At 41.7% G+C, this 25,854-nt stretch overlaps 1 protein-coding gene across 6 annotated transcripts in view; it reads left to right on the top strand.

Annotated features, from left to right (window-relative positions):
* Window positions 1-23,973, top strand: part of KDM2B (lysine demethylase 2B) — a 167,201-nt gene extending 143,228 nt beyond the window's left edge. For 2 of the 6 annotated variants that reach the window (XM_074973161.1, XM_074973160.1), the window contains exons 8-17: window positions 2,921-3,145; window positions 7,285-7,428; window positions 12,854-12,941; window positions 13,581-13,849; window positions 15,130-15,168; window positions 17,586-18,259; window positions 19,916-20,079; window positions 20,636-20,797; window positions 21,945-22,163; window positions 22,737-23,970. In XM_074973161.1, the coding sequence (XP_074829262.1) occupies window positions 2,921-3,145; window positions 7,285-7,428; window positions 12,854-12,941; window positions 13,581-13,849; window positions 15,130-15,168; window positions 17,586-18,259; window positions 19,916-20,079; window positions 20,636-20,797; window positions 21,945-22,163; window positions 22,737-22,918 (2,166 nt within the window). In that variant the 3' untranslated portion in view covers window positions 22,919-23,970. Of the gene's footprint in view, window positions 1-2,920; window positions 3,146-7,284; window positions 7,429-12,853; window positions 12,942-13,580; window positions 13,850-15,129; window positions 15,169-17,585; window positions 18,260-19,915; window positions 20,080-20,635; window positions 20,798-21,944; window positions 22,164-22,736 lie in introns of all 6 variants that reach the window. The other 4 variants (XM_074973158.1, XM_074973156.1, XM_074973159.1 and 1 more) reach the window with 4 other exon arrangements.
* The last annotated feature ends 1,881 nt before the right edge of the window (window positions 23,974-25,854 follow it).

The raw sequence follows: 25,854 nt of genomic DNA, 5'->3' as shown, positions 1-25,854 counted from the left end.
GTACGAATATTATCTTGTCAGGGAAGGATGGGGGCTGTGAGGTGGGAGATGAGGGACCCCTTATATCCTAAAGCCAATCCAAGACTGAGCTTGCTGCCTACTGCTTATTTGAAGATGGAAGGTCTGAGTCTCTTGGCTAACATCAGGCTAGAATTTAATGTCTGGCTTTTTGCCACACACTAAATAAAACACAAAAAGCCCCAAATCATGTAGGAGTGTCCTCCTTCAGTTTGAATCTGAGCCCCTTTCTAGGAAAGCAATCCACAGGCTAGATTTCATACTAGTGGTGTATTTAAACTACCAAGTTACAGCCCCAGGAAACTGTATACAAGGCCACTCTAGCCTCACTAACCAGGGCATCATTTGTTTAGACTATGGATTGGTTTTGGTCAATCAGTACAAATAAGGAAATGCGAATAGTCAACTGGGCGGGCTGGTGCTATTGTGTATTGTAGTCTGAAAGATCAAAGGTTTGCATCTCTTTATTTTTCTTCTGAGTATTAGGGATTTATAAGGAAATCCAGGTTGTGTGATTCTGTCTGGCTTCAGATTCAGTCTCTGTCCTCTCACCCCTCCTGCTTTGTTAGCTGCAGTTTCTGACCATGTTAAATCCCATTTGTTAGATGTTGTGCCCCAGCTAGCTGCCAGTGGTTGGGGCACAGGCCTGGAAGTCAGGGAGCCTGGGTCCTCTTCCTCGCTTTGCTACAGTGAGCACGTTTAGCCTAGAAAAATAGTTTTTAAATACAACTTAATATGTTTTAATTAACACTAATGTAGATGGTGTTTAATGCCTTTTAAAAAAGATTAGCTGGTCATAGTCAAGCTTGGTGGGAAGAAAGTAGGCTTTTTTTGGTCAGTGATGACAAATATGAACCTTGTTGGTTATTTATGTGTATTTTATTACATGGTACGCTCACTCTTTAAGGCCCTGCTTTGTGCTCTGGATTTTGCACATTACCTGTGGGAGGATTGGGTTTTTGCTTAAAGGAAGTGCTAGACCATAGTGTCAAAACTAAAGGGAAGATTGAGGTGAGTATAGGGAGAGTATGCCTCTGTTGGGGTAAGGAACTCATCCCTTATTTGGGTACTACTAACCCATCCCTGCCAGAGCTGACTTTATCTCTGCAGTTCATATAAACACTTCTGGAAAGCAAGTATTCAGTCTTTAGAATGCCTGAAATGGTTTTTAAAATACCTGCTTTTGGTTCATTTTCTGGTGGGATGATGCCTCTTCTCAATTCAAATTGCACACATTGTTTGCTGCTTTGCTTTCGTTCCATGCCATGTATTTTTCAGGAGCAAAACATGAACCTTTTACAGTTTGCTTAATATAAGTATGTGATCCACATGGTGTTTTCTCCCTCCTCAATTATGATGACGTGTCTGTTTGAATGGAAAAATAAGTTAATAGATGCCCAGTTCCCTCCCTTCTCCCAGCAGAACCCCTGGGACATGGGTTTCTCGCAGGTGAAAGGAGAAAATGTGTGTTAAAATAATGGCAGCCTATCACAGGTAACTATAGAAATTAGATACAGAAGGAGCTTGTTAGGTCAAATCGTATAGAGAGATTAAATATGTCTCTGTGTGGTTTTAATTGTGGTGTGTGTGTGTGTTTTAAGAAAGAATGGAGAAAGTTTACAAAACCAAATTAAAATGTTTCCGTGAGCCTTCCTTTTTTTTAATTCCAGTGGATAGTTTTGGGGTGGGACTTTTTCAGATTTTGGTTTGCGTTTTTTACCAAACCTTCCCCTGCAGTACTAGCTACCCAAAGTTAAAGACTTGCACTTGTTCAGCGGGAAGAGAAAGTGAAACTATTCTGCTCTCTTTCAACATGCTGAGAAATGCAGAAGGTAGACAAATCTCAAAAGTAATAAAGTAAATGGAGTTTGCAGCATTTTTTTTATGAGAGCTAGAACATGGTCAGTAATGCAAGAAGGAATTGGGGAGAGTGGTTAGATATGGGGCCATATCTTGCTCAGTTAACCTTTATGATCCTGTAGAAGTCACTAGTGCAGATCTTTTAAATCAAGAGGAGAATTTGGCCTCTGTCACTTTCCCTTGAATGTGGAAGCATATGGCTGGATTTCTTGATCCAGATGCCCAATAGTGGATAAGTGAATATGTTGCAATTTCACAAAGAATCTTTTAAGTTAAAAATTTCTCAGTACTTCTCAAGCTTCTGGAAACATGGAAAAAGTGTGCTTTGTACAGCCTTTCCAGGCATCTCTGGTGAGAAAGTTGATTGCCCGTAATGTAGAATTCTAGTGTTTCATTTCTGAATACCTGTTTGGTGGTGATGGAAGAGGGATTGCTGGAAAGTATTCTATGGTGCCTAGGGCTCATATCCTACTTTATCACTTACATGAATTCAAATTCCTCTTCCCTACCATGATTTCAAAGTTTACAGTGTACCACTTAGCCTCTAAATTTACTTTCACCTCCTCCCTGGATACCTCCTTTTCAGATGGAGGAAAATAGGACCACTAGCATTATCGAAACATCAGCCTGCGACCTAGGAACTGCTCAGCTCTGACACAGATTCCCTCTGTAGCCTTGAGTAAATCACTTGGGCCCCAGGACTGCGATGAGCTGCATATGAGTACGCTTGTATTGACTTCAGTGGGGCTCCATCTGTGCAGAGCTCATTGTAGGATAGTGATCTTAATCTCTCTGCTTCGGTTTCCCCATTTGTATAAAATGTGGTACTATCTCAAAGGATGTTGAGAAGGTTGGTGACTCTAAAAGCGACAGTGTGTATGTGCTAAGTATGTTCTAGCTATAAAGATGAGATGTGCATTAGAAATATACATAAATAGGAGACCTTGGCATCAATAAAATATCCCCCCCAAGTAAAAGGAGATTCTGTGTCTTAAGCGATAAATATAATGAGATATTCATCCTGTGTCTCTGGCATTTCCAGAACAGAGCAGTTGGACGACCCAAAGGGAAACTGGGCACTGCCTCTGCAGTGAAGCTAGCTGCTAATCGGACGACTGCAGGAGCGCGCCGGAGAAGGACGCGATGCCGCAAGTGCGAGGCTTGTCTACGTACAGAGTGCGGCGAGTGTCACTTCTGCAAAGACATGAAGAAGTTTGGTGGGCCTGGAAGGATGAAGCAGTCCTGCATTATGAGGCAGTGCATCGCAGTAAGTGTCCAGTTGTAGCTATGGCTCTCTTGAGACACCTTGACAAGCCTTATTCTGGTGGCTTGTGTCAGAGTGTACCTACCCATCTTTCAGAGGTCCTACTGTCCCTGGTGACTAGACATGGGCTATAGAACTCAATCCTTAAAGTTCATCTCTCCTATTTTAAAAGCAGTCGGCAAAGCAAGTTAAACACCCTGGATCCCATTTGAGAGATGCTTCTCAGACCTCTTTCCTCCCCCTTCTCTCCAACCTTATTTAAAAATGTAATTTTGGATTCTCAGTAGGTTTGGGGTGGGGGTCAGCATGAAGAGAGGATATTAAAAATGTGCCAAAACTTGCATCTTGAATATGAACCTCTTTGAATTTCAGGATGGTGGAAAATTCAAGTCCGATTCAAAACAAAGGATGGGGGCGGCGGGCTGTCTTTTGCTTTGGATCTTGTCAGAATCCAACCAACCGTACCACCTCAACTAAAGAAGGTGGAAATCTTGGGCTAAAATCTCCCACAATGTTGGCACTGTTGGAACCTGGATCTCAGACTAAACCAGATCCAGATTTGAATTTGCCACCTCCTCAGCTGATCCTTTCACACTGAGTTGCTGTGTTGTTCCAGTGGGTATACATCCACTCTCTGAAGGGAGGAAACTCCAGCTTTTCTGTCCCATTTTAGTTGTGGTTAGCTATATTTGTAAGTTTGAGAGTTTCCCCTGATGGATTCAAAGGCCTTATCTGTGCTGGGATCAAACTGTGCTGGCAATTATTACTATTTGCTTTTTTTTTTTTTTTTTTTTTTTTTTTTTTTTTGGAAGGAGAAGCACATTGTCTGCTGGTGGTGGTAATACTTCTGTAGTGGCTTCCGTCTGATCTTAGTTTAGTCTCCTAGCACACCTATGAGTTACGTACATTTATTAACTTTTTTTTTTATTTGAGGAAACTGAGGCAGAGAGAAATTGTGCTTTGTCCAAGGTCACACAGCAAGTGAGTAGAAGAGCCCTGCATAGAACCCAGATCTCCTGGGCCTGATTTTCAGGAGTGTTCAGCACTCAGCAGCTCCCACTGTTCTCCATAGGAGCTGCTGGGTGCTGAGCTGTTCTGAAAATCTGGCCCTCTGGCTCCCAGTCCTGTACTAGGCCATTCATCCCTTTTAGAACAGGGGACGTGGATTCACTTCTTCTGGATATGTTCCTGGCTCCATCAGACTTGCTCCATGACCTTGACCAAGGTTTTTAGCCTCTCAGTGCCTCAGTTTCCTGATCTGTAAATTGGAGGGAATACCTCCCTCTCAGTAAAGTACTTTTGCAGCTCTAGCGTGCTTTTCATCCGAGTACTTTAAATGATTATTAACTGAGCTGTGACATGAATTTAATGACCAGTTTGGATGGAGAAATTTTTTAGTCATGCTAGTCAAATTTTGCTCCCTCTTCTTGTTGAGGGTCTACCGGCGGTTTATAACATGGCTTCACGGTCTCAATCGGTCAGGGAAACTGCTATCAGCAACCAGTTTCAATCATGGTATATAGTCCTGATCCCTGTGAAGGAGACGGTTAGCAAAGTTGCACTGTTCTGTCAGCCAATAGTTGCTTGAGGGATCCTCCTCCATTTCTTCTGAGTAGTCCTAAACAAAGCAGGGCCACTCCTGCTTTGGGGGGAAAACAATGCTAAAACCATTTTCCCTCTCTCTAACCAGTTCAGGTGTGTGTCCAGAATGATCACAGACCTTCATGGAACTGGATTCTGTTCTGGGCATCTTTCCCTATATTCTATGGGAAAATATTTTTTCCTAGATCAGTTCTATTTCAGCAACTTTATTTCAGAGAGCTATAGTCTGACCACATGGTTGGGAGTCAGGATGCCCATTGGTGCTAGTACCAGTGGGAATCTTATTTCCACTTCTCCATTGCAAAGAAGGCCTGTAGAATTGTCTGGTTGCAGTTTAAAATGGTTCATTTTGAACCGTTGTAGTTTGTAATCGTGCCTCGGGTTCCCACTAGCCATCCTGCCTTATATAAACTTGGTCAGTGTGTCCTTCGGTTGTTGCAGTAGCAGTACATTGTGGGTACATATCCCACAGTTTCCAGCACAGGTCCTCAAGGCGAGGCTTTGTGGACGTAATAATCCACAGTTTGTTCTAGTGCTGTTCAATAGATTTTTTTGTTTTCCAGTTTAAAAATATCAATTGTATAAAGAACATAGGTATTTGGTAACATTACAAGCCTTAAGAGAACCTGTACTGCACTTCATAAAACAGGAAACCAATCTGCATGAAATGACTGAAGCTGCAGTAGCTCAGAACAAGAGAGGAGATGAGTATGTGAGATGTTGTATGTTGCACAGAGTGGTTCCTCAAGGTGATGCAGGGGCATTGTGCTGGGAGGACCAATTGTAATGGTTCAGCTGCAATACTAACAGTTTGTCAACATGGGCATTTCAGTGGTGTGGGGTGACCTGCGGCAGGATATAGAACTGGAGACCCTTGCCCCAAGCAAGAACAATTACAATAATGCTGACAATGTCTATGTGCTTTTGCAAACACTTTTGTGCATAGACATAGTGTGTTACAAGCATGGCAGCTGCTTGCAATACAAAAAATTTCTAGTAGGCAGAACTTCTGTGGCTTTGAACTTAACTTCTGTCAGTTTTCCCCAACTGCAGACTGGAGATAATCTCTCAGTGTGTGTGAGGATTAATTAGTTAATGTTTTTAAAGTTCTCTAAAGATGAAGTGTGCTGCATAAGTGTTAAGTATTTATTGACATGGTAAGGTTTAGAAGTGTTACCAAAGTTTAGACATTGACAGTTGATGTATTGGGCAGGCTAAACAGTAGTATCTTCAGTGTCACTCGTTTTATTTTATCCTGCCTGAGATTTCAGACTATCTGCAGATTTCAGTCAATGTAGTTATCCAATGATGGTTTGTTGGGATTTGTATATACTTGTATATATAAAATGAATCCTTTGCCATGAAAGCCAGTTCTCAGCTCTTGAGTGGTTAATAGATAAGTAGTGATATATAATGGATGGATAGATAATTATAACCAGCTTCTTTTGAATGTCTTTGTTCCCCTCCTTGTCACAAGACTTTTACCATATTGCAGCAAACCAAGTACTTGTGTAACTCCCTGCTCGGTGTGGCACTCTGTCCTCCTCTAGTGGTGGCTGGTCCAGCTGTAGAGATGGAGTCTGCTACAGCCTGGACTAAGAGAGAGGTGTCTTTTAGCTCATGCGGTAGAGGCTCATGCATTTAACTCAAGAGGTCCCAGGTTTGATCCTTGCTGATGACATCCAAGGTGGTCAGCGTTACACTTGTGTGTGTTTTTAGTGCAAAGACAGTTTCCTAATTAGACTGACATTCTGGCACTTTGATACCAAGATAAGAGAAATAACTAAAGTAGGTGGAGAATTGCAGCATCTTAACTGAGATATGGCCTGGAAGGAAGAATATCTCCATTGCTAGAAATTCACCCCTTTACCTCCTGTGTTCTTATACAGTGCCTACAAAATGGTATCCTAATCCTGATAGTGGCCTGTAGGTGGTACTATGATATAGATATTAATCATGGTTAGATCTGGGAGTTGAGAGATTTGGGTTCTGTTCCTGGTTTTGCTGTGGACTTGCTTTGTGACCTTGGTTGATTCCCATAACCTTCCTCTGCTCTTTCTCTAAAATAGCGTTGCTGCCTACCTGCCAAGGGAGGTTATGAGGTATAATAGACCAGTGTTTTTGATGATCTAATTTCTCTTCTTTCTTCTATGTCACTCTGTTACTGTAAACTAACTCAAAAGCAGGGTTCTGTATCTGTTTACTGTAAATTTCTAAGACCAAGGCCTATGTGCTGATGTAGTTAGCGGGCAGGATTCATCCCTCGGGTTGTCCATTGACTTTAGTGGTGTTACAGTGGGCCAGGATCATCCCTAATGTATATCATTCACTATTTGTTGCTCTGGAGCACTCATCCTGCCATTGACGTTCAGTGCTTCTTACATTCATTAGTTAGAGTTGGTGGCTCTCAGCACTTTATAGAATCAAGGACCCCGTACCACAAACTGCTTTGAGATTAGCCAAATGTAAAATTAAATGTCTTGATCGTCTGCTCCATTATGTTACCTATGCCCTAATCTCTCTCTCATCTGTGCAAACAGCCAGTGCTGCCTCACACCGCTGTGTGTCTAGTGTGCGGAGAAGCTGGGAAGGAGGACACTGTGGAAGAGGAGGAGGGCAAGTTTAATCTCATGCTAATGGAATGTTCCATTTGTAATGAAATAATACACCCAGGATGCCTTAAGGTGAGTCCAGAGAAATGACACTGACAGTAGCAATAAATAGAAACAGTCACTTCCTTCAGTTATCAATAAACTAAAACTAACTGCTTGAAAGCTTTTTTGTGAAAACTGTATGAGAATGTAGAGCTGGTGCAAGGTGCAGGTTGGCAGCTCGGGAGCCCAAAACCCTCTCTGAGTAAGGAACATTACTCAAGAGGATCCTCTTTGACATTTAGTAGCTAGTAACCCCAATGAACAGGGAAACCACTGCTTTCCCAAAAGAGCTTTCAGATTCCTTCCACCTCCTTAGTATTTGACATAAGTAAAGATTCCTCTCCTTAGCTATTTCCAGGTAAATAACTCTGAGGTGAGGAACTGAACCTGTGAACTTTCTTAGAGCTTCGGAGTTATGTAAACAAAACAATTTGGAAGTTAGGAGATTAGAACGTTGTGATTCAAATAAACCTAAATGTCAGTCTGGAAAGACTCAGTGAAAATTCCAGTGCTGACCCAACATCTAGCTCTTCCTCCCCTTACAAATGGTAGTAAATGTGTGCCTCCCACCCAGCCAACCCAGCTGCTATAGGAAAGAAATTGAATTTGTCTGTTTAGATGGATTACAATAACATGGTCTGGTTGTAAAATAGTACAGCCTGCATGCTGTTCCCGCCTGGCCCTTATTGGGTGTAGGGTGGTCTTAGGCCCAACTTGTGAGGGTGAGTAGGGTAAAGGGTTAGTTGTCTGTTCCGTATGTTGCAGGTAAGTGTGGGCAAAGTTGATCTCTGGCCTAGAGTTGAGCATGGGGACTCGGGGCAAACTACGTATGTCTACACTGTGATTAAAAAAAACTTGTGGCATCAAGTCTCAGCGTCTGGGTCAGCTGACTCAGGCTCCTGGGGCTTATGCTGCAAGGCTAAAAATAGTGATGTAGATGTTTGGGCCTGGGCTGGAGCTCAGGCTCTGAGATCTCTCCTCTTGCAGGGTCTCAGAGCCCAGGCTCTAGCCTGAGCCCAAACATCTAAACTGCAATTTTATAGCTTAAGCCCCATGATTCTGAGCCAGCTGACCTGGGCCAGCCTTGATTGTGCCACAGGTCTTTTATTGCAGTGTAGACATACCCACTGTGACTGGGGTAGAGGCAGGATCTTCCACTTGGATGAAGTCAGGAGACTGTATGAGAGATGTTGTGGTGCTTTGCCTGTACAAAGAAGGTTTGTCTCCCACCTTTAACTAGAGTGTTCTTGCAGTATGTAAGACTGTATGTGTGTGAGAAGGAGAGAGAGATGGCTTCTTTAAGACAGTGGAGGGTGTATGGCTGGAGCGTTCAGTGATTCAAGAGCAGAGTTGAAGCTGGCAATGAAATCTCAGCTAAGTATTTCTAGACTCTGACATTTGTAAATTAAAAAGTCTGTTTCACATGAGTTAAGACCACAATCCCCACACTTACTACCAACCTCTCTACACCTAGGAAAGGACAAATGGGTAGCTCAGTTCATGTGTTTGTCCAGACATAAATCTTGTGTTCAGCAGAGGCTGGCTCCAAGCTCATTGAGCTTTCCCAGCAGTGCCTGTGTCCCGGTAGTCTCTAGGGAACACAGCAGGTATGTTTTATACTTCAAAAGTACTCAGCGTTAGCCGAACTCTGCTCCCATTGACATCAGTGGTCATACCCTTCAATGGGAGCAGAGTTAGGTCAATACTGAGCACATCTGAAAATCCCACCCTCTGTGTGGGCTTTTGCAGCCACTTGACTGGGAGACTTCTGAGTCACTCCATTCCAGAATTGATCCTGGGAGCGATTTCTCCAGCTTGAGTCACTCAACCATTCTCTTCATCATCATCATCATCCCAATTTATGGTTAAAATCGTTTTGGTATTGCCACAGTAAAATGTATTCCAACATCCCCTACTCCCAGAAGGCAACAGTTGGTGCCTGTGGGACGCACTGTGACGGGAAAAATACTTCTGTTCCAAAATGCAGGAGCCCCATGCTCTGAATAATGCTGTCTGTATTATCTCTCAGCTCCTTAATCTCTGGGTGAGGAATGGCACAATTTTCAGAGGTGCTCAGCACCCACAGCTCCTGTTGTAGACAGGAGGGTGGGGGAGGGCAGGCTGCAGTTGCTCAGCACTTCTGAAAATGAGGCCTTTAGTGTGTTAGCGAAAGAGTGGCTGATAGCACTAGCTGGAGCTAGTGGTTAGCAGGGGAAGGAGCTGTGTAGTCTGTCCTGCAGGGCACGTCAGTCCTGACCTGCAGCACTGCTTTACTATTGCAGTACACCAAACTCACATGCCCAAACTACTCCAAATTTTCCTCTGTCCTTCCCTCCAGCACCACAGAGTAACATTATTCAGGATTTGGCCTGCAGGACAGAATCACTGTTTAGTGACAGTTGAAGCACTGACTTCCCCAAACCAAATTTGGGGCTTGCTGACATGCAAGCTAGCTATGCAGGATGTGGGTCAGACCTGTGAAATTCAAGCAAGTACTACTGCTGTCCTGCATATTCATGACCAGAGACTAACCAGCCAAGTGCTGGTTTGGTAACATAGAAAAATCACTTCCAGTGTCTCTGAAAATGGAAAAGTTTGAGATATTTGCAGTTCTGCCCTGGGAAAATAGGTGTAGGTTTTTTTGTTTTGTTTTTAGCAAGTAAAAACAGATAACACACCCTAGGATTCCCTTCCCTATCCCTAGCCGGAAACACCATGTCAAACTGAGCTTTTGGGGGGCCCCTTACACCTTGTCCCCAGAAAGTGTTGTGTGGGCTGGGAGCCTTGTGTATCTCCTCAGCTTCTCTGGAGCTCCAGAATTCCTGGTGACCTGTAGCAGTGTGGTATCCTCCAATGCCTTTTCTGTAGGTGATCCGCTCAGGGTGGCTGCCTTAGTGACATTTATTTACAGGACGAAAAGGACACTATCCCACCAGGGATTTGGGAGCCTCCAGAAAGGCAAGGCAGTGTTTTCAGATTTCTAAGGAACCACATTTAGTTTTTTCTCAATAAAAGAATGTTCCCTCTTTCCTTTTAGTCTCTTTGTCATCAAGATATGTTCTTGGGGCAGCTTATTTTTTCCAAACCTTGTGAATGAATTTATTGCTAATGAGTGCAAGAGGATGAATGGCATTAGGTGCACTGGTAGAGAAGCATGCATGGAGTCTAAGACCTTCTCTACACAAACACTGCTGTGCCAGTACACTTCATTCCCCACTTGTGTCACCCCCTTCTTATTCTAGCACTGCCATGGCACATGGCTTTTGCTTAATGTTGTCAGATAAACACTGTGATTCCCACAACCTTTAATAGGACAACTGCATAGTTGTATAGTTCCACATTTAGATACCTTGAATTGCTGTCGTCCTGCTGGACATTCAGTGCTGAAGGAACTACAGGCTGTGGTTTAGACATCTACCTGCTGCTTGGTTTGTGACGGATTCAGTGGCAGGTTTTTGTGTGTCTCATTAGTTTGCGTACAACTACCCACATCTATTCAGTGCTTTAAACTTCACGCAAAGGGGCCTAATGGCCTCTGTCTCCTTTTTAGGTAGAATTTGATCTATTCAGCCCAAGAAATAACTTGTTTCTGACTTGGGACTGCCCCAGGGGCTGTTTCCTAAAGATGGAGGATCTATATAACTCATTGTGGCACAGTCCCACACCTGTGAAGGGGAAAGGGAGGTTTAAGTGATAGTCAAGATAAAAACGTTTAAAATTCCTCCCCGTTTGCTTACAATGCTTGAGATTATTAAAACTGAAAGGGCTCTTCAAAAACAAAACAACTGACTTATCACTCTCACTGGTTAGGGAAACTAGAGCAGTCGCTGTCTGGTTCAGAGGCTCCAGACTGTAGCCCTCTTAGTACTGCAGGAGAATATGCAAATAAGAATGAGCTTTTTCACTGACTTAAAATAAATTCTTTTTTGGAGCTTTTCTTTGGACTGCATGAGTCTTCCAGGCCCTTTATAGCACTGTCCTTGCCTCTATTTCAGACTTAGCCCCCTCATGTCCTTTAGCCTGCTGGTAATTCTAGCCTTGATGTCTTATTGGCCTTGCTTCCAACCTGCCATAATGTATTGAATGTTCTCCTTACAAGCTACTTTGCTTTCCATATAAATATAAATCTTTAGATGCATTTCTTCCACAATGTCAAGAAGTGAATCTAATTTTTAACAGTTTTTTTAAGTTTGTAATTGACTCAAGGTATGAACATGCCATAAATGAGTAGCCATGTGCTCTTACTACCATAATCCTTGTCTTTCCTCACCCCATCCCGACCCTACTGTTTAATTCCACTGTGCCATATCTAAAATAAGACTAAAGGTGCAATTTTCAAAAGCACCTAAGTCCCACTTTCAAAAGTGAATTAAGGGCTTATGAAAATTTTATCCCATTAGCTCTTTGGGGCATGACCATGTTGATAATTATACCATATAGCTCTTAATGCAGTTTTGGAGACTGTCTTTTTAAAAAAACAAACACAATACTAATAAACTGGATAGAATGAGCTTTTCTTCTCTGTATACTACCTATTGAATTGATGATGAAGAAGAAATGGCTAACTTTGAAGGCAAGAGGGCTATAAAATAAAATTGCTAGGCACACCATATCTTTGAATGAAAGTTTCAGCCTGTCCCCTGTAACTGACCTGGCAAGTTCCATTTTGTTGGTATTTGGGCTGCAGCCTGGCATGGGGTTATTTTCCTGCATGGAGTCGAGGTTAACATTTTAAGGAGCACTCGTAAGTACATTACAAAAATCCTCACTTTTAAAAAAACTTTTCCATGTTAATGAGGATGGGAAGGAGACCTTTGTATCTGTAAAATGAGGATAATGATATTGACTTACTTAGTGAAGTGCTTTGGGATCTTCCAATTAAAAAGCGCTGTATAAGAGCTGAGTGAGTGATTGATTATTTATTTTATTATTATTAAAAGGCTGATCTTCTTGCCAGCCCACTGGAGGGAAATGAGTGAAAGAGTGTATTGTAAATTGGAGATGAAGGAGGGGACAGTCTTAGATTAGGCAATTGGACAGCCCATTTCTCTACAAGTACAGGATATGGTATCTTAATAGAGAATGCGTCAACTATTAAACAGGGACTACTCCTGATCTCAGCCAACAAGCCAAAATTTAAAATCCATCTCAAGTACCAAACTGGCCAGTCTGTTTTTGATTTTGGTTTTTGTTTTGTTGGTGGTGTTTGGTGAGTAAACTTACAGGGTTGGGAGTATGCGTGTCATAGTGCCAACAAGGTAGTGCTGTTCCTTTAGTGCATCTACCCTAGAGCCACTGGAAGAGAAACAACTGATCTGCGAAACAGGATAGCAGTGCAAAACGTCTGTCCCCTGCTATCGTAATGACTACTTTGAGATGACGATAATCTGTATGTGGACTTGCACTGCCACTTAACACTATTAATTGCAAATGGGTTATGCCTCTTTTCCTCTAGGTGAAGGAATCAGATGGTGTGGTTAACGATGAACTACCGAACTGCTGGGAATGTCCAAAGTGCAACCATGCAGGGAAAACTGGGAAAGTGAGTTTCACTGGAATATATGACATAAGCATGAGACACTAAATCTGGTGTATTCTCTCTAACATCCAGATCTATTTTTGCTGTCTTGTTATGGCTATGAAACAAAAGCACTGTTAGTCTAAAAATCCATGTAGTAAACAAAGAGACACATTGTCAAATAACTTGAGACTATTTAAAAATCTTCTCTGCTTTTCCTTATTGTACGTCATTCAGCTGAGACAAAGAAAAGAAATTAGTCAGCACTCCTCTTGTTTGCAGTCATTTTCACTTTAGGATTCTATGCACTGACAGACTGTAACCAAAACATTGTAGGAAATCCTGCAGAGGAGGGATGTTTAAATCCAAACTAAAAGCTGTTGGTTTTTTAAATTTTGTAAAACTGTATTAAACAAAATCTGAAGTGTCCCTTACAACTAGTGAAATATTATATTCTTTATTATCTGAGATGGAGGTAGAAGGTATGTTACAAATAGGAAAAACTCCTTAGAGGTTAAAATTCTTTACCACACTGACTGCTTGTGAATAGCCACTTAGTGTTTAATCAACTGCTTGTAACCAGACAAGCTTCAGATGAAATGCATTGTAAACAGCAAAAAAAGACATAAGATATAAAGTTTGTTTGTGTTTTCTCTCTCTTTGGCGTACAAGCAAAAGCGTGGACCAGGATTCAAATATGCGTCGAATCTCCCAGGCTCACTGCTTAAGGAACAGAAGATGAACAGAGATAATAAGGAAGTAACAGATGTAGCAAAACGGAAAGGGGAATGTGAAGAAACCCCCAGGCGGAAATCTGATGAACATTCCAAAAAAACCCCTGTTGATTCTATTTTGAGGAGAAAGTCAGATGATGCGCATATGCGAAGGAAAAGAAAATTTGAGAAACCCCAAGAACCTGCTATGAGAAAACGGGTATGAGAGGATAGAACCTCATTTCCTTAATGCGCGCACACACATGGGCACTTGTTGTGGGTCAGGGGCTGATGTCTCTTGCACTTCTGCTTTGAGTTTTCCTTTGAGTCTCTTGAATTCCAGCAAGTGATAGTTACAAAGGAAATTACATAGTACTTTACATTTCTTTTTGAAAATTATCCATCAAGCAGAACAGTAAAGTTTATCCACCTGAACTTTACTTTACTTTACTTTTTTTTTTATTCAGGGACAGAGAACACAGGGCAAAGAACTGGCTATTTACTTTAAAAAAGAAATTCTGAACTAAGGGAGCCGCACTGTAGGATTTTTTTTTTTTTTTTAAGGGGGGGTGGTCAAAAATAGTTTCAATCAACCCTTTTCATCTCTAGCCACTGGGTGGCACTCGATAGCTTTCTCTAACTAGCCATAACTACATACAGCACTAGTAATACTTCACTAAGTAACTGATCCTTACAGCGTCTCTGAGATAATATTCTCAACAACCTACAGAGAGAAGGAGGAATCTATCTATTGCTTTCAGCTGCAATTTAGGCAACTTTTTAAAATCTGACTTGCACAGTTTATTTGGGACAGAAAGCATTCAAATGCATTAGTTTAATTTAACGTCTAGGGATTGCAGAGTAGCTTGTCTATGGAAGTGAAAAGGGGGACCTGGCTTTAACTTCGGTCATGAGTAAATGTGTGGTGATTTCAGTTGTGTTTAGTGGGAGTTTTTGTGCTAGTTTTGTAGTACACATAAATTCACTACGGTAAACAGCCTAAGATTTGAAATAGAGGTGATACAGGTAGTGATTGAAGTTGCAGAGGCAGAGTAGGGGGGCTGCATGCACAGTGGCAGTCCGCATGTGTTTGGTTCTAGCCAGTGCTGTTATCTGCTTGCCTTTATGGGCACTAAAAACTATTTGACTTAGTAGAGGATGCTGGTATGTGTTTCCTACATGCCTCCAGAATATGGGACACTTTGATGGTTCTGTAGAGTGACACCACAGTGCAATGGGGAGGAGATTATGGGGAGATGTTAAATGTTCATTGATGGACTTCAGCCATTGAAAACCACAAACCATTAGTATTCAGAAAGGCAAGAAACAAAGTGTGGCTTGATTATTGTATAGTGGGTTAATTTGCCTGCTTCATTATGCTTTGCTGTAACCACTCACCGAACCAGCTATTAATTGAAGAAAATTGGTATAGTATGAATTTTTACTAGATACCTACACAAAAAATAAACTATTTGTTTTGTCTTTTCTTTCCTGAAACAGCTAAAACTTGGTAAAGAAGAGAAACTCTTCAGGAAAAAGGTACTTTGACACCTCTTTAATTTGTGTGCTTCCACTTTTTTCCCCTCGTGTTCTGTGAGCTGCATTGTGGTTCAGTTTCTTTAGCAATCCCATTGCTGTGTCTTTGCTGCCATTTTTACTGCATATTTGCATCTCAGAATCGGAAAACATCCTCTTTCTGGATTCACACAGAGGTTTCCACCTGAGATTAGTTGATTTTTTTTTTTTTTTTAAATATTTCCTATTGTACAATCCTCTACTAAAATGCTGTTAAAACAGTGTCACAGGGCGGCACAAGTTTCCTTCCCCTTGTCCCTGCGCCCTGTGCTTGGGCTGGCAAAAGAAAGGGTCTCAGACGCCTCTTGCAAGTGCTTCACCCGTGTTCTTTTATTTACAGTGGCTGTACAGTCCCAATTCCCCCAACACCGGTCCCTGCTCCAACCCCTCACTGGGTCCTCTGGCCTTTGAGGCTTGTGTCAGCCAGCAGAGACAGAGCCATGACCGTCCTATCCTCCTGCCTGGCTAGCCTCCCCCCACTGAGCTCTTCCCTGGGTTTATATGTCTTCCCAGTCAGCAACCCAGCTGGTTCCACTTGTCTCAGCAGATTACGCTGAGCCTGCCCTCGTTAGGGCCTGCGGCTGGGCTCCCGGCTAAATGTCTTGGCCCATATACCCAGCCACCCTACAGAGAAGCAGGGGGAAGCCAGCTCTTTAGCAGGGCATCCAAAGGTTTTATACTTCTGCCCTGTGACACGTAGGCTATGTTATTTTCAAAGACTAGTGGGTAAAATTCTCTTTTCTGTACTGATGTTCTACTCTCTCTACATGCACCAATCTTGCCAGACCCAATAACATAATAAATTTGTGTAATGGTGCATGAGGTAAAATCTGTCCTGACCTTGATGGTGACCTTGATGGCTTGACGGATGATCTGTTCGCCTTTTATACACTAGCATATGATTAGAAATGTTGTAGGTCATTAAATTATCCAGCTCCTAGTTTCTGACTCTCTGATATCCTAAGATGGAGAATGACATAAGGTGACTATCGTGTGAAGAAGTTTCCATTTAATTAATCTAAATTACCTGTCACTAACTTTCAGTAACTTCTCGTTCTCCTGTAATAAATGTAAAAAAGGAGGAGTTGATCATCTTTCGCTAATCCCTCTGTAATCTTAAATCCCTTAGTCCAGTCCCTTGTAGCTTTGGTTAAAGCTCAAAAAAAAACCCAAACTATGCATTAATGATACATCCCCATTTAAAAGCTAGGAGCATATCCTTTTATTAGATCCATACAGTTTATTGCAGCAGCATAGAAATTCTGGCATAACAATCAGTGTGTTGATAGTGTCAGACCTCCTTTTGCCAACCCCATCCCTGTTTACTACAGTGCCGTTTCATTTTAGTTTTAACAACTGTTGACTTCTCTCTTGCTTGTAGCCATCAGATTAGATCCGAAATCTTCCCCTTTTTTGGCATGGTATTGCACATCTCTTGCAGCTGTGTCCCACATACATCAGTGTGGGATTTGATTAAAGTAGACAAGTCATGTTTGATTCCTGCTTACGAAAAGTGACTGGATCAGGGAGGAAGGTTCCAGCTGACGCCTCCACAGCCCCACTTTCAGTCAAAGTTTCTGTGAACTTCAGGTCTCCTCAGACTAGCAGTGTATCAAGGCTGTCAGTAGGATCACCCATTTGTATATATACACACTATGCTGGAGAGAGACTGAGACAATGAAGTGCACTCCTTGGGACATAAAGGGGTAGCTACCACTCAAGGATCCAGCAGCAAGTGGCAGAATAGCAGTATGCCAGGAATATGGCTTAGTAATTGCAATACAGAATGTTCCAAAACTTGCTAAATCAAATGAACCCAGTGTTCTTAGCCTGCGTTGCTGCTTGGGTGAGTAAAACCATTGGTCTTGAGTGCATCTCAGGAAATACAGTGGCTGTTTTTTAAAATGGGAAATTTACTTTCTGAACCACAGTGTCCTGAGACAGTTTTCTCCTACCCAACAGAGATCTCCTGAGGAAGAGAGCATTTGTTTACATTGTGGTGTTACCTGGTGCATATATTAATTGTTTAACTGGCACTCACTTGCTTTGCTACCAGCAGATCCTTAAAAATTAGATTGTCCTGATGTTTTAGGAATATCCATGTTAAATATAAAACAGTTCCCTGGAGTCCTTAGGGTTGCTCGTGAACTTACGATTTTTAATATACAATGCCTCTTTAAAATACCATCTTAGGTGTGGTGCCACCAGTTATTAACGTTCCACTGTAGTCGGGAGAATGTTTGGATGTGGTCCTTTACCCTATTGCCCTCTATGCAGGCAGCTGGGAGGCATGTCCTCTTGCACAAGGTGCTGTTTGCAGGCCCTGTGACACGAACTCGTTAATTATCAGCTCTACTAAGCCTCAAACTCTTCCTTTTCAGAGGCGATCATGGAAGGCTACAGATGACCGACCTGCCATGGCCAAACCCCTGCGGCGTTTTAAACAGGAACCTGAGGAGGATCTGCCAGAAGCACCTCCAAAATCCAAGGAGAGTGACCAGTCGCGGTCGAGCTCTCCCACTGCGGGCCCCAGCACCGAAAGTGCTGAGCCCAGGGACAAGAAGAAGATAAAGATGAGGCGGAAAAGGCGGCTTCCAAATAAAGAACTGAGCAAAGAGCTCAGCAAGGAGCTCAATCAGGAGATCCAAAAAACCGAGAACAGCCTTGCCAACGAGAACCACCAACCCATCAAATCTGAGCCAGAGAGCGAGAATGAGGAGCCCAAACGTGCTCTGTGCAATAGTGAGAGACTCCACAGGTTCAGCAAAGGGTTAAATGGGACTCCCAGGGAGCTGAGGCACCAGCTTGTGCCAAGCCTGCGAAGCACACCTAGGGTGATTACTCGGCCACCACCTTCACTCTCTCCTCCCAAATGCATTCAGATGGAACGCCATGTAATCAGGCCACCCCCCATCAGCCCTCCTCCGGACTCACTCCCCCTAGATGATGGGGCAGCCCATGTGATGCAAAGGGAAGTCTGGATGGCTGTCTTTAGCTACCTCAGTCATAGCGACTTGTGCATCTGTATGAGAGTTTGTAAGACCTGGAACAGATGGTAAGGAGCTGAGGGGGATGATGCTGATTGTATCTTACTTCATGATGTGATGCATGGAGGTATAGGATAATTAGCACTTACTAATTTCTCTTCTTCCTGAAGGGGATTTAAGCATGTGTGAAGTTTTAGGGGAAGATGATGCTCTCCTCAGTTCACATGGAGTGAGGGTATGACCACAAATGCTGGCCTTTAACAAAATGCAGTTCAATCAAAAGTAGTTTAAATATTTCTAGGTGAGGTGTGTATGTGCAGGAGCTGTCCTGCTTTTTCTTGAGAACTCTAGATCACCTACAAGGCTGGTAAACACACAACCACATAACATCTGTCATGCCAACTGTATTCCAAAATCCTCTAGTTAGACAACAGCAGAGAGAGCAGTGTACTAGTATAGGAAGTAGAGGTTCCTGAATCTGGACATCATTAGATGCTTGCCTGCCTGTCATTAACTTGAGTCTTTCCTCCATCCAGTTATTAAATGCCTCCTGAGATTCAGACAAGATATCGCTTTGCCCCCTGATCACTGATATAAGAGGTGCTTCAAGCTGTTCTAAGATTATTTTTGCATATACAGGGCACATGTTGGAAAGAACTTGTTTGTTGTATTCTCAACCCTCTGCTTTTTAACAGCAGTTTCATTGGTAGAGTATCTGAGTATATTTTCCATGCTAATTATTTTATTGCCATTTATGGTGTGTCTCTTTGGGCCTCTTAAATAAATTGACTCAATAGGTCAATGACCGTAACCCAACAATAAGCTATAATGTATATTATGAATCTCATAGCCATGTTTATACACTTGGCTGAACTTCCAATAAAGCATCCTCTTGGCTGGCTGCTCAGTTGTATCAAAACTCTAATATTTACCCAGACAGGCAGATAACAGACTCTTTCATGGCACTACCCAGTAATGAATAGGATAATTGACAAACTGATAACTCCGTGGAGAATAAGGTCCATGGAATTGCTTCCACTGTGGATTCCTTTGTGATTTTACAAGAAGCTTGTAAACCGATTTTCTCCAGCTAAGTACAGTGTTTCCTAATGCTAGATAATTCTTGCAAGTTTGTTAGGATTTTTGCATGGCTCTGTTGCACATAGCAAACTATAGCAACATGGAAGGGGCAGAGACACAGAAGCTGTGTGTGTAGGATTAAAATAGAGATGCAGAGCAAGAGATGGAGATTTCAATCTTACAAGACTCACGAGTTTAGCTAAAAGGAAAACTGGGGAAATTGGAACAGTCAGTAGCACCTTCTTGGTCAAAACTGACCTTCAAGTCCAAAGGCTAAGAAAAATAAGAAATTGTTCTGGTTTGTTGAAGCTATACGATGGGATTTTCAAAAGCTCCTCAGTGACTTAAGAGCACAGGTCTCACTGAAAGTCAATGGGACTGTGCTTTTGAAAATCCCTCCCATAACAGGGTTTCATCTGTTGGGAAGAAATCCTTACATTTTGGCTTTGATGAAAACACTTGAAGAAGCTTTCAACTTGTGTAACAGACTCTGCTTGAATGCATTCATGAGCTCTCCCTAGCCTCTTCAAACAGATCTCCCTGCTGCTGCCATTACAAATACATACACTGGTTTCTCAGCTATTTTTAACTCCTTAAGGCATTACAAAATTCAAACCAAATTAACAATTGTGGTGTTATTGTAGGTGCTGTGATAAAAGATTGTGGACCAAAATAGATCTAAACCATTGTAAATCCATCACTCCACTTATGCTCAGTGGCATTATCAGGAGACAGCCTGTAACCCTTGATCTCAGCTGGACAAACATATCTAAAAAACAGCTGAGCTGGCTCATCAACAGACTCCCAGGTAAGTGACATTGTGACTGGTGTATTGATCCCAGTTTAGATATTATGGGGTCTCTAGGGAGAAATCTCTGTGAAATGTGTAATGAAACAAAATTTAAAATGATACAAAAGGGATCTAAGTGGCCTCAGAGAGAAGTATTAGGACACAGAATCCTACAGCAACTGTATGACTGGAAATTTTGTGGTGATTGTTCAGAGTCCTATGTGAAACGAGTGGGATAGGTCCTAGTGGAAAAATGTCCAAATCATTAGTATAAGCAGCCTTGTTAGCCAGCCTCTTAAGAGAAGTTTAGGATCAAATGGGTGATGGAGAACTCTGTCTCCAAAGAGACAGTCACCCATAGTGGTGGATATTCCAGATCAGGGTGGATATTCCAGATCCATTGCGGGGACACTTGCCCTGTCGCTGCCTGGGTTAGCTCTGTTCTGTGGTCAGAAGATTGCAGACTCTTCGAGTGTTAGGATCTGTCACCAGTGCTACATTTATCCTTAAAATTAACCTAAATTGGACTCTACACTAGGATCAACTATGGCATTTCCTTTGTTTGTATCTCCAGGTCTACGAGACCTGCTGTTATCAGGGTGTTCATGGATAGCCGTCTCAGCACTTTGTAGTTCCAGTTGTCCTTTACTCCGAACCCTGGATGTTCAGTGGGTGGAAGGATTAAAAGATGCACAAATGAGAGACCTCTTGTCACCACCAACAGATAACAGGCCAGGTAACAGATTGATTGATTTATTAATAAATGTAGCTTGGCAAGTATCTTTCATGTGCCAATAGGAGGTAGCTGGCTTGTGGGACACTACACTTCTTGGGGCCATATCCTCAGCTGTAATAAATCAGCGAAGCTCCTTGATGTCAGTGTTGCTACTACAATTTACATTAGCTGACCATCTGGGCCCTATTCTGTAGAATGCGGACATATGTGAGATGTGTGGGCCAGTACAGCTACAGTGCTGGACATCCTGTGGTAAGTTCCTAGATAACAAGCTATGGCCTCTGGCCACTCACTCCATCTGCTGTGCCAGCTTTCCCAACAAATGACTTTCCTCCATTCGGGCTGCAAACATGTATACTTTAAAAGTGTGGAAATCTTTTCTTTCAGTTCAGAGGAGCAGTAGCTTTTTTTTGACCTTATCAAGGCCTCATATCAGCTCAGAGCAATATTGTGTGATCTACCAAACATGCTGGATCTGAACTTGCAAATGCATAGTGCTTGTTCCTATGAATAATTCCATTAAAGTCTTTGAACCCTTAATTATTTTACTGGGACCACACTTTTCCCCCATCAGGGTTTGGATTTGTTCATATGCCTGTGCAAACAGGAAATTATTCTAGACTCTTGCATGCTGATGGCTACAAATAGTTCTATCAAAATTATTAACAAAGCTATCATCAAAAATATTGAGCCAAAATGCATTTCACATCTCACAGACTGCACTACTGGAGCTGAAATAAGTCTCAGTCTTCCATTTTGACTCACTGTTGAGTTGGGCTTGGGTTTGTCAGACCTCAGTTCTTGTTCTTTTGTTCCCATTACTGTGTGGAACCCATGCAAAAGGGGAAAGTGATTGACTGCCAGGGGAAACAGTGAAAAGGACTTTAGATAAAGTGCTGTCAAATGCACAAGCTAAAAGTGAAAAAACAGGAGGAAAATGTACTCTCACTGATGGTCACCTTGAGGGCTCCTTGAAACAGTAGGTAACTTAAATCACTTCTGTGTATGTTTAACTGTCCATTTAAGTAAATTGGGGGCATTGGCACCATAAGTTACAGTGCATTTTGTGTGGGGTTGGTTTTTAATCTGCTGCTGATTGCAAAACGAGAGAAGTTTAAAAAAACAAACAAAAACTTTTGTCTTACAGGTCAAATTGACAACCGAAGTAAACTACGGAACGTAGTTGAGCTGCGTTTGGCTGGTCTGGATATTACAGATGCTTCTTTGCGATTGATCATTAGGCACATGCCTCTGCTTTCCAAACTCAATCTTAGTTACTGTAACCATGTGTCAGATCAGTCTATTAACCTGCTGACTGCAGTAGGAACCACCACGCGTGATTCCTTAACTGAAATTAACTTATCAGGTATGTGGTTGGAGGTATGAATGAGGCTCTGCCTAATTGAACCAGAGCTTGTAGTGGCATGAGAGATGCTGGATTTGTATGAAATATAAGAGTACAAATTGCAGGGGAGAGAGTTGACTCAACTATCTCCCTCCTTCCCCCTGAAAGAGCTTCATACACTCTATTAGCCACAGACCCCCCTGCTAGCTCACCTGACCCTTCCTGGGGAAAACGAACTAGCAATTCTCCTTTTGTCCACTTAGCTTTCTTTTATGCTGGAAAATTCACTCTCTTCTGTCTCCAGGCTAGAAACCACCACACTTTACTTTATCCATCCTCCCCGTGTGATTCTAAGCCCCCTCTGCCACCACTCATGAAACTGGCTTGTTTTGCATTTTTATCCAATGTTACACAACTGGCTGCAAAGACCAGAGAATTGTCATCAATCTGGTGGGCTTTAACCCATTGATTGTATTGACCAGTGCAATGATACAAGAGCAAATGGGGGCATGTCACAGTCTGTATAAGTTGTCCTTGTATTGACAAATTAAGACAAATTGATTAATTTCTCTCCCTTTGTTGTTTTCCTGACAGATTGCAATAAGGTTACTGACCAGTGCCTGTCCTACTTTAAACGTTGTGGAAACATATGTCAAATTGACTTGAGGTACTGCAAGCAAGTGACAAAGGAAGGCTGTGAGCAGTTCATAGCAGAGATGTCTGTGAGTGTTCAGTTTGGTCAGGTGGAAGAGAAACTTCTTCAAAAACTGAGTTAGTTAAAGGACAAGTATGTAAATATTGGGGCAAGGGGTGGGGAAGGGGCTAAGAACATGTAGGGATTTTATTTTCAATTGGGAAACCAGAAAATATCAAAGATTGGATTTTACAGTCCTGTCAAGGAGAGAACATCATTAAAACTACCCATGTTAAGAATTTCAACCTGTGCCATTTAATTCAGTCTACCTGGGATGTCCTGCACTGGCTCTTATGCAAATTCATAAGGTGACTGTTATTGATGATAAATGTTCACACCTGGAAGAAGACGACTGACCTGTTGTTTCAAGTACCACAGCATGTGCTTGGGTAGTGTAAATTTAATTTCTGCTCTTCATTTCTTAAAACAACAAAAAAAGTCGGTGTCATTAAAGTGGACCACACGCTGCATTTCTGCCTCCTTACCACGTTTGGTTTTACATCTTACATTATGCAGAACTATTTTTGTACAAAATTGTTTAAAAGTTATTTATGCAATGTTTGAATGCATTACCAGTGTTTCGGTTTTGGATTGCCAATTTTTATCTTTACAGTAGGCGAGAACTTAACCTATACTTCGTAGACAAAGTATCCATCCGCAAACGTGCCCAGGTCAGGAAAAGTAGGTTAATACTTTCAATTTAAAGCATGTTTTAATGGAAGTTTATATCCTGCTTTGTATACTTCAGAAGTGACATAAGCATGTTGTGGAAATAAGGTGTAAATGATAGTTGAAGTAAGACACTATGCCAAGTTTTATCTGTATAGAAATCACCTTTTTCTCAAAATTTTAAAAATTCCAGTTTCAGCTTTTGCACATAGGAGGGTTTCACTCTGTAGCATGAGCTCTTGTACTCAATATTAAATTAATTTATACAGTGAGTCAAGCAGTAGAATAAATGGTCAAGCATAGTCTTTTTTTCCTCTTTCTTTGAAGTGTGAGTTGAGTTCTCATTTAAGGTTTATAACATGGTTATTTCCTGATTGTAAAATTCTGCATTGATAAGTGCCATTGTTGTAAGGTGTTGTTTTCGTAGAATTTCCTGATGCAGTTTTACCTTTGTTGAATTTGTATAAACAATTGTACAAAAACAAGACAAAAAGCCTAAGAGGGTTTCTATTCAAACTTGAATTGATAAAAATTGTTCAGCTTGATGCAGAGTCAAAAGTATTTACAGTGCAGTTCTCATCTGAAGAGTAACTTTATTAAAAACAAAACAAAACTGCATACCACTTTCTTACGCAACAGCTATGTTCCCTGTGTGTACTCAGTCATGACTTTCTGCCTTTAGGAACAAAACCAGATTGTTCACTGTGTTTTGCTCTTAGCCATGCAAAGCCACCAACTAAGACTGAGGTGAGCTGGATTTTATTTCTTTTTGTGTGTGATCAGTCGTGAGGTTTCAGTTATGCATAAGCAAAACCATTGAGCGGAAAATGGCACAGTGGACACGAAACACTCCAGGGTTGCACAAGTGTAAAGTGACCTACTCTGGCCTGAAGCATCTTTCATTAGTTGTGATACATAAAGTCATGTCTCTCTAATATACCAGAATTCTCTAAGCATGCTGATAAAGGAGAGAGAGTTTATCATTTTATTTCCAAAAAGTCTGACAAAGCTCCAAGGTTCTGGACCAGAACTTGTGGTGTTTATTACCTGAGAAAATAATAAACAGTAAAATGGCATAAATTCCAGGTAACACAATTATTTAGATGAGACGAGACTAAAGCTCATGAGCAATTTCAGAAGGACCTAACGTCTCACTAGCTGGGAAGCAAAACTGCTAGATGAAATTCTTTGACAAGTGCAAGGTAAGGAATGTTGGAAGGATGAGGACACAACTACCTGTATATTGCAGGGCACTCAGTTTATTATGAGAAGACCTGGATGTACTCCTGTGGCCAGTTCAGTGAAACCATGTGCACTGGCAGTCAGAAATGAAAATGGTAGGATGGATAAGAAGACCTGGAAAATGTCAGAATAGACTGAAACATCTTCACTGTTGGACTTGTGAGATGTGGTTCATCTAAGCTTGTATTTTCATCCCAGCATGACTCATCTCTCCTGTTATGTTTGCAGTGCTGGTAGTTAGAAAAAACATCTTTACTTATAAAGTGAATACATCTTGATGTGGAACCCCCTACTGCCATTCTTAATTGCTTTTATTTGAAATGATTTTATTCTGAAGAATGACTAATTCTGCTACTTCAAAATTCAGCTTTGATGGAATATCTGTCCTGTGCTATGAACATTTTGAGAACCAACAGTGCGCCTGACCATTGCAGAATGTACAAGACATAATCTCTGCTCTAAGAACCTTCAGGTAAGTAAACAGTACAACTCGGTGTAATGCAGCAAGTGACTAAACAACGGAGGTAGCCAAGCAGCATGGATTTTGTAACTGCTACATTAGTTGCTGGATTAATGTTGAGCTTTATAGAAGTGTTTTGTTTTTAAACAACTGGTAGATGCCCTGCATAAAAAACTGACATCAGGCAAGCTCACTCAGTTTCACCATCTGTAGAATGGGCGTAATAGTATTTCTTTTGTAAGGTGCTGTAAGATCTACTGATAAGAACTATGAGATCTAGGTATTTATATGTAGGGGATAATCAATTTGAAAAAGAAGTTACTGTGCTCCTGTCCATTTCCTTTTTACATTTTTCCTGTCTAGTGCCTATGTAGTAGCTAAAATAGAGGCAAACGACTGACTTAATCCTGACAGGTGGCCGAAGAAGCAATCCCCTTGGGGGAAGAGGGGAGTTGGAGAATGGAGCACCAATTGGGGCCTGCCTCTCTAGAAAACTTTGGACTTGCCTGAGAGTTATGGGGAAATGGAACTAGCATGTTTATAGTTCTTGCTTAAGTTTCATTTTCTATACTTAATTTATAGGAGAGGTAGAGCTAGATTTTTCATTTACGTGCTGCTACTTGTCCCCATTGTGGGAACTCGGAGCT

This window comes from Natator depressus, chromosome 15, assembly GCF_965152275.1.
Source record: "Natator depressus isolate rNatDep1 chromosome 15, rNatDep2.hap1, whole genome shotgun sequence".
In the NCBI taxonomy this organism is placed as follows: Eukaryota; Metazoa; Chordata; order Testudines; family Cheloniidae; genus Natator; species Natator depressus.
This window is presented reverse-complemented; position numbering and strand designations above follow the sequence as displayed.